At 29.1% G+C, this 13,901-nt stretch overlaps 1 protein-coding gene across 2 annotated transcripts in view; it reads right to left on the minus strand.

Annotated features, from left to right (window-relative positions):
• The window catches only part of LOC113510715 (hemicentin-2-like), a 111,401-nt gene that overhangs the window by 4,253 nt on the left and 93,247 nt on the right, over window positions 1-13,901 (minus strand). For both annotated transcript variants that reach the window (XM_031907125.2, XM_026894223.3), the window contains exons 5-6: window positions 8,558-8,657; window positions 3,573-3,730 (exon numbers count right to left, since the gene is read on the minus strand). In XM_031907125.2, the coding sequence (XP_031762985.2) occupies window positions 3,573-3,730; window positions 8,558-8,657 (258 nt within the window). The remainder of the gene's footprint in view (window positions 1-3,572; window positions 3,731-8,557; window positions 8,658-13,901) is intronic.

Consider the following 13,901-nt stretch of genomic DNA (forward strand, 5'->3'; position numbering starts at 1 on the left):
TCATTCGGTAAATCACCTCAGAAGCTTTCATATATAGTGAAGAGTGCTAACAAAATAAAGTATGTATAATGTATAGATGCCATTTCCTTTATATAAATAAAGTTATATAATATTAATTTAGCTAAAAGATAGCCAATACGTTTAATTGATAAATAATAGATTTTACCATTATATATTTGATTTATGAAAGTAGTTTTACTTTTCTAATTGAGAAATTTAAATTTAATTTTTACATTATAATTTAATACTGTTTGTAATAAATACCTTTGTAATAGATTTTATTAGAATAGTTTGACCTTATTTAGGTAATTTAAAACGGAGGTGTCATTTTTCATAGCATTATTCAAGACACAATAAAAATTACAATATATATATATATATATATATACACTTACTGTTTTCCGCTATTGAAAGAATAAATGTATGGCTATTGGTATTCAATATTTAAGGCATTAAAGGTTATTTAGATAAGCGTTCACACTCTATGACTATCTATATTCAGAATAAGTACAAATATATCTCACTTGTTTCATTCTTGTGCTTATATTTGTGGAAAACAAGAAGGTTCTAAAAATATTTTTCTTGATGTGATCTAAACCTGTCAGTACATATTTATTGTATGATGACGGATTCAGTTGGAAGTTATTGGGGTTCACGCAATGTTTGCTTCAGATGTCTATATATAAACTTTAATAAAATCTATTTGGTAATTCTTTGATGGCATTCTTATTCTTTATATTTATTGACATTCTTCAATTATTGTTATATTAGTAATAAAGTGAGCAAATTATATCAAAACAGAATTATTACAAAATTATGAAAATTTTATTCCAGTGATTGAATATGAAATTCAATCCATATTGAGTTATTGAGAAATATCCCGCCATTTCGAAATTTTTCTATCATTCAGTAACTATATTGGAATATGCTTTTCATATTTTAATAATATTTTTAAATCAATTTGCAGTTAGTAAATTGTCAAGTCGTAATTAAATATTTAACGTAAAAATGTTCAATTCTACAACAAGTATTTACTCGAGCTATATATATTTATGAGATACTCATGTGAAAATATGTATATGTGTATAATATTTTTTATTAGATATGTACTAAATAAAAAACTCCAATTTAAAACATACCATTACATAGATAACTACCTTAAAAAGGTCAATTTTTATGAAGTTCATCTGATTATTTGAATTTTATAGTAGTTTAATTCAGTCTGTCATGCGGCAATTGAAAATCAATATATTTATTAGTTTAAACAGATTAAATAAAACATTTTATATTACTGTGTCAGTAATTTCACATTGGGTTATTATAAATTATAAATGCACGATCGAGAGTCATAATTATGATATATTACTGCAGTTCCAATATTAAATGGTTGATTTTATCTGGTTATCCCATTTATTGTAACAGCGTGTATAATAACTGCAATAACTTATAAATAAAAACTTCAAGTTATATTTTTTTATACAGATAATTTAATCCTATGTTAATCATATAGCATAATTGTCACGATAAAGGCTACTTTTAAAAAATCACAATTAAATTTGAAATTTACAATTTTTTTTATTATCAAAATTTTTAATATTAACTTTGATTAATATTTAATATACAAGTATAAATAATTATTAAATGTATTATGAATTTTCATTTAAATTTTTTCATATCAAATTATTTATATATAATTAAACATTTTTTTTATAATCTGTAAATACACATATCTACTAGTAAGTATAAATAATAAAAAATTAAGTCCATTGAATAGATATTTTCATTAAAGAAAATAGGTATTTTATCTAAAATTTTGGGATAAATTATAAAAGTAATATATTTGTGTTAGGTATATAATACACAATTTCTAATATAACAACATCAATAACAACAATTATTTAGAACAAATACCTAACAATAGTTTTTCCTTTTAGTTTTTAACGGCCAAGTATGTGGTAAGTACTTGTATAATACACAGCTAAAAATACTTCGGTTAAAGTTTTGGAAAATGAAATGAACAAAAAGTTTATACACTTTTAAACTATTATTAATTCTAAATAAGTTTGGCGTACAAGAAAATCAATCAAATCACCAGGTTGTTGTACAAATTGAATCATAATTATTATCGTAGTTTTTAACATTTAATTCCTTTTACACGACGATATCATAATGTACATATAAATTTTTCTATATCAACCAATTTATATCTTTTTCTTCCTGCCCTTTTTCTATATCTATTTTGGGCCGGCATAATATGTTTTCTTCTTTCCATTCTTGTCTATTTGCAGTCATATCACTATTTTTTCTTGGGTCTAGCCCTGTACTTATAACGTAATACCTTATTTACCACATTCTTTTCTTCCCTATGCGTCACATGTCCATATCATGATAAAATAATTAACTAATCTATATTATGTTAAATAACTAATATTATAAAGAGAAAAGATTTGATTAAATAACTGCTGAAACGATTTTAAAAAATTCTTTAACGTATAGGATGTTACATTATCAGCAAGTAATATAAGCTATATATTATATTTTTAAAAATTATATCAATTTCTTTCTATAGAATTCGAATTTGAAATTCGAAGAATGATAATTGTCATGAATGTGTATGAGGGGTATACTCGTATGCACCAAGGAAATTATAGAAAAGTCTATTTCGTGATATGATATATTTTATTTCTACGGGCGATGATTACCACATATGCATCAGTCAAAAGGTTTTTTACAATTTCTTTTCTTTTTCGTTTGTTTTTAAAAATAATGAAAACTAGCATGATTTCAGCTAATTACAAACTAATCTAACAAGGTACCTAATCATAGGTATAATTTGTGTTGTTTGCTATATCACATCTAATTTACTTTAGCTTATAATTCATTATAATTACTGGGTGTATTGCAGGTGTAGAACATTTAACGCTATCAACAACAACCAGGAAACGCTACTAAATTATTATGTCATACCACCCCCTTTACATAAAGGATTACGGGGGTGCATAAAACAGTCGCTACGTGCAGTCCATGCAAATTATACATTTTACACCCAGCAATCAGCATGTCTCCACTATGATTGACTAATCCACAAATGCACATAATATTTGAAATAATTTTAGATTGATACATTATGAAATAGCGATTTAAAAAGTAATGTGCAATATTTTACTACTTTTTAGTAACTAAATAGCCTAACTCATACACGAGCCATTTAAACTTTTATAGCCTATTTGTTCTATAACCCCCGTTTAAGAGTGCTTATATTTAACTTAGAAATATATACCATAACGAGCTATGCACAGGAGTGTTTGTATTGTTATGATGTAAATATGATGGACATCTTTTACTTCCAGATAGTAAATATAACAACAAGGCAATAAAGTGAAAACAACATATGTAAGAGTTAAATATGAAAATTGATTATAAAATATGACAAAGATGAATGTCAAAAATACATCGTTAGCACTTGCTTCAATTTACCTGACAAGATAAAGAGTAGAAGAAAAACAACGTTGTGTACTATAGCTGTAATCTTAAATAGCTTCAATGCCACTCGTGAACTCAATAGAACTTACCGGAACTGCTCGGAGCACAAGTGTAGTTGCCAGAATCGTGGGGTGCAGCGCGCGCTATTAACAGTCGACTAGTCCGTGTACGTTGCTCAGTTTCAACACTAATTCCGCCACGTTGTGCATAGTTCACCACTTGCTCCCCTCGGTACCAATAGATGAAACTGTAATGAAAACATTTCTACAATAAAGGGATTCTTAAGAAAATGTTGCCGTTACTAATCCAGCATTTAGAACAAATCTAGTTAAAGATGCAAAGAATAAGTTTAATCATTATGTTGTCTGTTATTTTTTTTTTTTTTATAATTAAGCAATAATATGTAAAATTGTTTCATTTTTCTTAGACTATAATCTAGATTTCAGTTAATTTTGTCAGTTATTTATCAACTAAATATATTAAGATAACAACATTTTAGTTGAATAAGGTTTTTTTTTTCTGAAATTAGATTAAATAATTAAAACAGTTCGAACTAAATACGCAATAAACATCTAGAGAGTTGTCATTCTATTGTATTTAATTTATTCACTTTGTGTGTCTCTTCTGAACATAGGAAATTGTTCTTACATACAATTTTAATTAAAATGACATTTAATTATGATATTGCTGTTTAATTTCCTCGCAATGGAAGTGAAACGTTATGTTCAAACTTTGTCATGAAACAGATTTTATTCCCTTTACATTTGTTTATGGTTTTGTTTGGAGTGCTAAAATATTTTATACGAAATAAATTGTTTTACAACAATTATATATATTAGTAGTAATAATACAAGAATGACAAATATTCAAATTGCCTGATGGCAATTGCGTGATACAATCTAGAATAAGGGAATCACTTTGGTTCTTCTGCGGATATCCGACTGACCTAGACCGACATAGCCCGAAGCATGAACAAGCTGAAGTGGCAATTAGCTGGTCACATAGCTCGAAAAATCGTCAATCAATGGGGAAGAGAGCTTCTTGAGTTGCCACACGGGATAGTGATCCCGTGCAGGCAAACCCAGTGTAAGACGACTTTCCATTAGATAGAGCAACAACTTCCAATACATTGCTACAGAGAGTCAATGAATGTAGGTTGCTCAGTATCTTTCCTTATAGGAGTCTATGAGAACGCTTATACTTAGCAGTGGATGGTTAATGGCTGAAATGATGATGATGGTTACAATTAACAATTTTAGCTGATGTAAAAGATTATGTATAAAATTTATATAAGTCCTGCAAATCTGTTTCAACGATATCTATGAAATTATTTTAAATATTTCACCTTGTATTCGTAATGTGTTGCTATATTATAAATTTAATATTTGCAATTTTGTAGAAATTGGGAATCTTACTAAACTAAAATAATAACTACTTATAAAACTACAGTAATAATTATAGTCAAAATCTTTTGTAATATGAATAAAAACATATTACGCCGACCCCAAATAATTGGGATAAGGGTAGAAAGATAATGATGATACGAAGCAACCAATAATAATAAAAAAAACTGGTGAAATTAAAAAAAGCAGTCTGCGAGCTCTGTATAGTTAAAATGCTAAATTATCTATTATGTAGATTTAATGGTACGTTTAAGGTAATTTTAATGCTTTATTATGCTATAGTGTATGCGTGCTACGGTGGTTCGGGCATGTGAAAAGAATGCCAAATGAAAGTTTGACAAAACAGTATATAATGCGAATGTGGAGGAATATAAGTACGGGGAAAGACCTAGACTAACCTATTTAGTTTCTGGAGCCGGCATTCATGCATGAGATAAGTTATGAAATTGCAGGATGCAAGAGATGTAGGAATAGAGGTCTTTGGCACTCAATTCTCTTTTCCTACCCCGTAAAGGACTTGAAGTGAATGTAGATTATGTAGAAAATTGTTTATTTATTTTCTTTGTACATGTAAAATACAAATGTGACGAAGCGCTGATGTTTGGTCACATTTGTAATAAACAAATAACAAAGAAAGTGAATAAAATATTAAAGTTAAAGATAAATTACATTTTAATTAACTAGTTTGAGGCAAATGTGATAGTTAGATTCTCAGTCCTTTACATAGTTAGTTGGAAAGATTAATATAATATCCACGACGACGACGCTTACGAATAGATAGACCGTTGTAATTACATTCTACAAGTCTGTGAAGATATTACGTCGAACTGTTTTTGAATTTTCTGAATAGTTACTTACAAATTAAGATTTGTTGCTATGTATTTAATATTAAAAATATATATATTTTTTTATAGTCTATACAAATCTAATACACCATCTACATAACTCATGAGGTGACCTGAATAAAAAATGTCATTTCTTCACACGAAGCGTATCATCTTATCAATATTCAAATTGAAGGTCCCTCGCCGAGAGATCTCAGACACAGGGCACCATTAAATGGTGATAGGCAAAGAATGCCTCACTTAGGGACCCCAGTCGACCCTTTTATCTGGAAATAAGCTTATCATGTTTATGGATGCGAAGACTAAATGTATAGGCGCAGTGCGGTGTGAAAAGGTACACGATAACACACTTCCATTATAAGATCGTAAGATTTGGAAGGGGTCACCTATTCACAGAGACTTATGTGTTTACAACACTATTGACTGCGCCCATAGTACGGTAGTAAAATGAATTCCGCACATGAAAGGGCCGTGTTTAATTTTGGGCGTATAAAATGTTATGAATACGTATTTTTATTCGCCTCACTTTATAACTACAATCCGGTATTGTAGTATCATCATCACAGTCATAATTATAATTATTTGGTTCTTCTAATAATAATACTTGTAGTATTATTAGGTACATATGCGGTCGAAAAGTTCTCAACTTAAATCTTTTTTTTTACATTATCACGTCCGTCGTAGGCAACGATATTTTTTTAATGTAGAATTGAATTGTATATCTAGGACATAAAGATGTAAAAATATTCAGTCATAAAGCTGTATTGAAGCAAAAGTAAAATTGGCAACATTGTGATATTGTGTTAAATTATGAGGTTCGCTTCATATGTGTCGGACTCACCGTACATACATTTCACAAATGAATTTTGGGGATATATGAATAAGGATAACCTACATAGGGAGAAAATATCAGCATGAATTATTTTATAATGAAATGTAATTTACACTTGCTTGTAAGTATTTCATGCTTTTTTTCTAACATTAAGAGCGACCGTAGATGAAGTATAAACCTAAGTCAGTACATCAGAAATTTACATCTTTTCACGGAGCATAATGAGATTTGGAAGCGGATACTCTTGAGTTGTTCTTGATTTGAGAGTTGTCATTACGGCCTAAAAACATTAGGTACTCTGAATTTTATATAACAACTGTATCAAATAATAAAAAAAAAAAAAACTGGAGGCGTGATATAGCTTAATGATATACGAGTGTTTTTTTTATACCAAAGAAAATATAAATGAAATGTTGTGTTAATTATGGAAATATGTATAATTATTACAAAAAGTTTATTTAATACGTAATTAGATGATACACATTATAATTAGAATAAAACTTAAAGGCGAAGTTGGACCAACCAAGCGAATTATTATCTTCTACATCAACTTTTGTTTAGTGTAAACAAGTTACAAATATAAATAAAATAATATAACGAGACATCGAAGTGCCTGATTTTATTGCTTGACTGCATTCGTGAATAACTTTGTCAGTTATTCCAGCGCTATTCTCTTAATTTAAACTTACCTAGTTCTACGTTCTACCTATTTTTCTATTGTACTCGTAGTTATAATTTTTAATCAAATTTCATTTTGTATGGATGTTCTTCTTTTAAACGGACCATTTTTTTTATATATATAGGTACTACCTATAGTAGCCGATTTTATAATAATTTTCAATTGAAAGGTTTTCTACGTTCTTTTCTATTATACTAATTACGTTAAAATTGAATGCAATCAAATTTATGTACATCGGTTAGCAGATTATGGGAGTTAACAATATTAATAAACTGACAAATGCATGTAGTTATATGTTTGTTATTTAAAAGTCGTGTGCGTCTATTATTTTATTACGTAACATAAAAGACCGCACAAAATGTTTTTGATGTTGCAATTTCCTCGATAATTTATTATATGGCAAGGTTATTTTCCTTATCGCCATAAAGTAAATCGTAATCATACAAAGTAAACGGTGGAAAATCCGAGATTTATGAAATTCACTTGAAAAAATATAACTGACAAGAGCTACGTGGCTACATGAGGTTAAAGACAAATTATAATAAAGAAGAAAATATTATTTTTATATTTTTCTAGTACAGTTTTCGATACAGAAGTTTTTAATTTTAGTAATTAATGTATGTACTATCAAGGAATGCGTATGTATCTACATCATTCACAGTGAAATATATATTTTTTCTCACAATTTGTCTCTTAAATAGACAGAAAACTATCTACATAAACACTACCTATATATAGGGCTGTCGTCACCTGTTCCTCTCTTGAGCTGACTTTACCCATTTTTTGTAATTTGAATACGACCAGTCAAAAAAGAAACGCACTCAGTACGATACAAACATTAATATAAATACAACGTGTGCACAAATGTTATTTGTGAATGAAGTAGTAACAGATTTATATGGATCACCTGCTTTTTATATAAAAATTCCGAGTAAAACACTAGATAGAGGACAGGTTGGGGAAAATTTAACGTATACAAGATGTTATTAATCTAAGGAAAAATTAACCGAAGTTGAAATCACTTCAAATCCCTGATACTGTTAGAAAAATGCTTGTTCTTTTCCACAAATTGTTTTAAAATTAATGATCGGTTCGAATCTGTTCAATATTTTAAAAATTACTTTATAATTATGTATCCACATCGTTTAAAGATATTAGAAATAGAATCGGTCTATTTTTAATATCTGTAAATGATAATCTAATATAATAGTATTAATTCTCTATAGTTAGAACCTCTATACCGATATATAGATTTACAAGTTATAGAGGATTAATACTATTAAATCTTAATTCTACTTGACTACATAATCCTTACCTTGGTGGATCGGGGGCGTGTTTCGCGACGCAAGTCAGATTAATATCTGAACCAGCCCTGACGAACAATTCTGGACCGGACAATATTTCCGCTTTTGAGACTGTTGACAAAAAAGGAAACTGTTAGATTATGCATGTAGATTACATATTTTTCTATAATACTGATTGACTATAATATAAAAAATATAATATAATATATATAAAATATATGTACCAAATTTAATTCAAACCTCTTCAGCTGTGTAAGTATGATTAGGAAATAATTATTAGTATGATTAAGTAACAAATAATACACAACTATAATATATTAAAACATAATATATATATAATTTGATACTGGATCAAAATGATTTTTTTTAATTCTACCACCACAAATAATAACAAAATAATACCAAGTTCAATAAAATATCATGCAATTATACAGGGCGTAAGAGACAGGTTGGAAAAAACTGAAGTAATGAATTCAGAGCATTACTCTGAACAGAAAACCATTGAAATTTCTGTCCGGAACTTTTAAAATTATTTCCTGTTCTTTTTTTATTATAATCATGTAATCTATGATATTATGTCATAATATAAAGAGATTATAATATTTTATAGTGAAATACTATGAAATACCAAAAAACAGCAATCTAATATTCGTATTAAAATCCTACCGCCACACGCTGAATCAACAGTTTATAGTCAACGCCAACGCCACAAACATACAAAAACTACCTACGAAGAAGCGCCTTGATTGCGTGTTGTAGGTATTAAGCGTCGATCGATCGTAAAAATTTCAAATACATTGCGCGGCATCAAAACTAAGAATTGTTAATTATATGAACGAGGTGCATTTACGGTGGACAATAATCTGCCATCTAATTCAGACCATTCATCTGAATCAGCGGTTTTCGTTTTAGCCAAACTGTCTCTTCCACCCAGTATATATTCAAGTAAATTTTTATCTCATAATATTCATTTGTTCCGCTTCATAAAGATCACCTGGTTTTGTTTATATGGTATTTAGGCAACTCTTTGAAACATTACACTAATAATTCGTAGAATCTGAGAATATCTAATGTAATTTGCGGCAAATAAACTTTCTCACGCAAAAATTGTTTCTGCGTAAGAAATCTTATCTTACAATAATTTGTATCGTAACAATTCTACTTTGAAATAATATAAAGAAAACAATAGAAGTATTGCTTTTAGAGCTCAAAAGGAATGGAATTTACAAACAATGTTTTAAGATACATTTTGAAAGAAATTATCATCTTATAATTTATGATATTAAGATTGACTTTAGCTAGAAAGTAGGAGCGAAAACAAAAATTCAAGGGTGGGTGAAATCGCTTCTTCTAGCGGTTCTGATAGGATAAATAATATAAATGTTAAATGGTTGATAAATAGACGGACATTTAAAAACTAGCATTTATGTTTCTTATAAATATTATCATATAAATATAAATAATATAAATAAAAAAAAATCCTTATCAGTGCGCAAAGAATCTAATATGTAAAGCAATATTAGTTTTCTACTAATCTTACCTAACTACTCCTACCTAAAATTTAATTTGTGAAAATGTTCCGGTGGATGGATGTTTATTAATACTTTACGATAAAAATATTGAACGGATAAAAGGATGTTTTATATACTGATTCATGCTAGCGACGTCGCAATATACAGCTAGTAATATCATAATTATGAAAGTATATTTGTTATTGAATCATACAAAATGACTGAAGGAATTTAGTATTTGAGTATACCGTCGATTCGATATGTAGGTATATCGTCACTTAACAAATGGTTATGCAGGTGGGCAAAGCGGCAGAAAATAACTAGAATACGGTACATCTGTGCCACAAATTTCTTTCAAATTTATATGTGATTAAAACATAAAAGAGCAAAAATTTCTTATACTTTTATAATATTTGTAGAATTTATACAACAATGTACACATAATACACTGCGTCCCGAATTTAAATCATCATCATATCACTCTTTAACTATCCACTGCTGAACAAAAGCCTCCCCCTTGGGGGGTTTTGACAGTAGTTACCACGCTTAGCAGGCAAATTGGCAACCGTAGTTAGGCCTTGGAGATGTTTTAAGAGCGACGCTGCTGCCCATATCTCGCCCTCCCTTAGTCGCCTCTTACGACACCCGCGGGAAAGGAAGGGGTGGCCTATTCTATCCTCGGACCACGTAGCATAGAATAGGCATAAAATAATAAGGAATTTGAATAATATCTCCTAAATAACATTGGTTTTAATAAAAAGCACAATATAAAATTAAGCCTAACGAAAGAGAAGGAAACATAATAGTCGACACAATTAACTAAAATATTTGTTTTAATTATATAATTGACAATTACTAGCAAGTCCAATTAGCTCTCAGTAGCTTTTTTTTTCTTGTTACTTTTGTAGTGACAATTCTTTAGAATTATAGTAATAATTGTAAAGAATATAATAACATGAGAATTATTTTATTTTAATTAAAACATGGGACGGCGGCAGATAATGATGCTCGATAAAAATATTTAAGTAAGTTTTTGATTGTTAATAAAATAGGGCAACCTATTTCCACGAACACGGTTATTTTAGTAGGCGTATTGATTTTATTATCAAAAACAATGGAACGCCAAATGTTGATTTGGCGTTTCTTCCTACCGCAATGGAAGACATGCGTAGGATATATATATATATATATATATATATATATATATATATATATATATATATATATATATATATATATATATATAATACTAGCTGTTTCCCATGGCGTTGCCCGGTTCTAAGAGCTACCTCTGAAGTACGGCTTCGCGAATGAGAGTTTGCGGTACAATAAGTACGAGCTCCTGCTAGTCCTCGAAAGCGACAGCGTCAGGCTCTAATGGGAACGATCCATCATCACGGACAGGACAGTTCTTACGAACCAAACAAACTTGATATCGTGGTGATGGAAAAGGAATTCTCTAGGGTATTTTTGGTGGATGTCATCATACCGCATGACGAGAACCTCGTGAAAGCCGAAACCGAGAAAAAGAGAAAATATCTCGACCTGGCTCATCAGGTGACCGAAATGTGGGAGGTGACGTCTACCGAAATCATTCCAATTGTTTTGTCGGGGAACGGTCTTATCTCAACTAGTCTGGAACAACATCTCAGACGGTTGGGATTCCGAGGCGGCTCACTCCCGGGAAAGATGCAGTGGTGCTCTTAGATACTGCTCGCATTATTGTACGCCGATTTCTTTACCTGGAGCCCTGAACCCCGGTCGATTGTGCTTCTGCCGGGGGTTACTTTGCCATCTCCTCTCTTTAAGAGAGGAGTGGGATGTGATTTTTTGTTAAAATTAAAAAATAAGAATAAAATATGTAATTCTTTAATTTGTTATTTAATAAAAAAAAAATTCGGGAAATATTTTCTGATGAAAAGAAAGGGCAAATAGTATTAAAACGAAACTAGAATTTATAAATTTCTTATGTTATTTGCATTTGATTGCTTCAATTACGATGAATACAGTAAATAATTAAGGTGAAATTATACTTAGAGCTATTCTCTAAGCAATGTCTTTCAGACAACCTTTGGGTTAAAAAATATAGAAAAAAAGTGGCGCACTATAATATATATTGGAAGAAATAAAAATTATTAGCCTCATTTAAAAAAAAAATGTCCTTTCAGCGAAACTAAACTTTTTGCCTAATACATTAAATAGCATTACTAGATTCTTAGCTTAACAATTTTGATTTCACCTCGATTAATATAGTTGTTTTACTAAGATAGAGTTCTGTAAAATCCAGTGATAGTGTATAGACACCACGGTTTATGTAAAAAAAAAAAACTGGAGTAATACGTGTATAGTTGTTTATGACAATGCTCTAATTGTTAACACAATTCTTGCCCTTTTAAGAAACTATTATAATATTAATAATGAAAATAAGAATCACTCAAGATCATGCTTGAATCTTCAGATTTTAATACGAAGTGAAATTTAATCGTAAACAATTTTATAACAAATAGGTTTTTGCTCACTACTTCATATACATGGATAGTTATTATATATATATATATATATATATATATATATATATATATATATATATAGTTAGATATTTATGAAAATAGCAAAATCGACCTGAAACAGAGCATTTCTAGATAGTGTATCGAGATAAATCATATATGAGTGTTTAAATAAGATCTTCAGGAACACAATTGTGAAAACGGCAACCAATTTGATGCAGTAGTTTTTACATAATGCTAGAACAAATAGACATACAGAGAGACAAAATTTCTAAAAATTATTGTTTTGGTATCTATTGGTCTTATTAATCCCTTATATCAATTTTTTATATATCTTCTATGTATAGACATCGTACAGTTATAATTTTATTACATTAGTAAAATAATATTAGCTGCGATACTACGGTAAGTCAATAAGGATGTTGCTGTTTGTGAGAGTTGTGATTTATTATCTGCTACCCACTCGAATGTCAGTCGAGTTATTGAATGATGAATGATAATGCAATACCTTATTTTATAAGTTGATATTAGAGCTACTATGTATAACTTATAAATTCAATAAGTTTTATTAATAAATAAATTGCATGACCCCATTTTGTATGGTAATATTAGAAATATATTCAAATGGTCTCTAGGTGGAGAGCTTTGACCATAAAATAAGTGCAAATGGATGCTACTTTATGTCGTCATATCGTTCACTGTCCACTGCTGAACATGGGCCTTGGAATGGATGCTTATTTATATATATTTTAGAATAATATTATAATTTTATTTGAAATTTTGGAAGAACAAACTATCTGATGACCCACCCGATAGAAAGTGGTAAATGAAATTGTTGTTCTATTAATATTATAAATGTGTTTATGATTTTGTTGGGATTTTACTTATTCAATCTTAAACGGTAATACAATTTTAACTGATATTTGGTACAGAGATAAACCATATTATAGAATAGTATTAACAGTATTTTTTAATTGTTATAGTTTTTTATTTTATTCTAAATTTTCGAAAACAAAATCGCAGGTTGTAATATATGAACTCGTTATAATGTACGAACTGTAGCTCTTATATTATTATTAACAATAAAAATATAAAAGTGAGTTTGTTCGCTTATTTGTTACCTCGCGACGTATTAACAGCTCAAGTAATCGTCATGAAATACGTATATCTCATATGCATCATAAATACATAATAGAGATAGAAAGCATATTTATTAACTGGGATAAGAAGTGATATAGATCACTTTTAATACCAATTAATCAACGTATCTTGGTCTTATATAATAAAAAATATATGAAAGTTGGGTATAAAATACAAGTTTTAATTAACATAATTAG

Source organism: Galleria mellonella, unplaced genomic scaffold (genome assembly GCF_026898425.1).
Source record: "Galleria mellonella isolate WM207_F2 unplaced genomic scaffold, CSIRO_AGI_GalMel_v1 utg32, whole genome shotgun sequence".
NCBI lineage: Eukaryota > Metazoa > Arthropoda > Insecta > Lepidoptera > Pyralidae > Galleria > Galleria mellonella.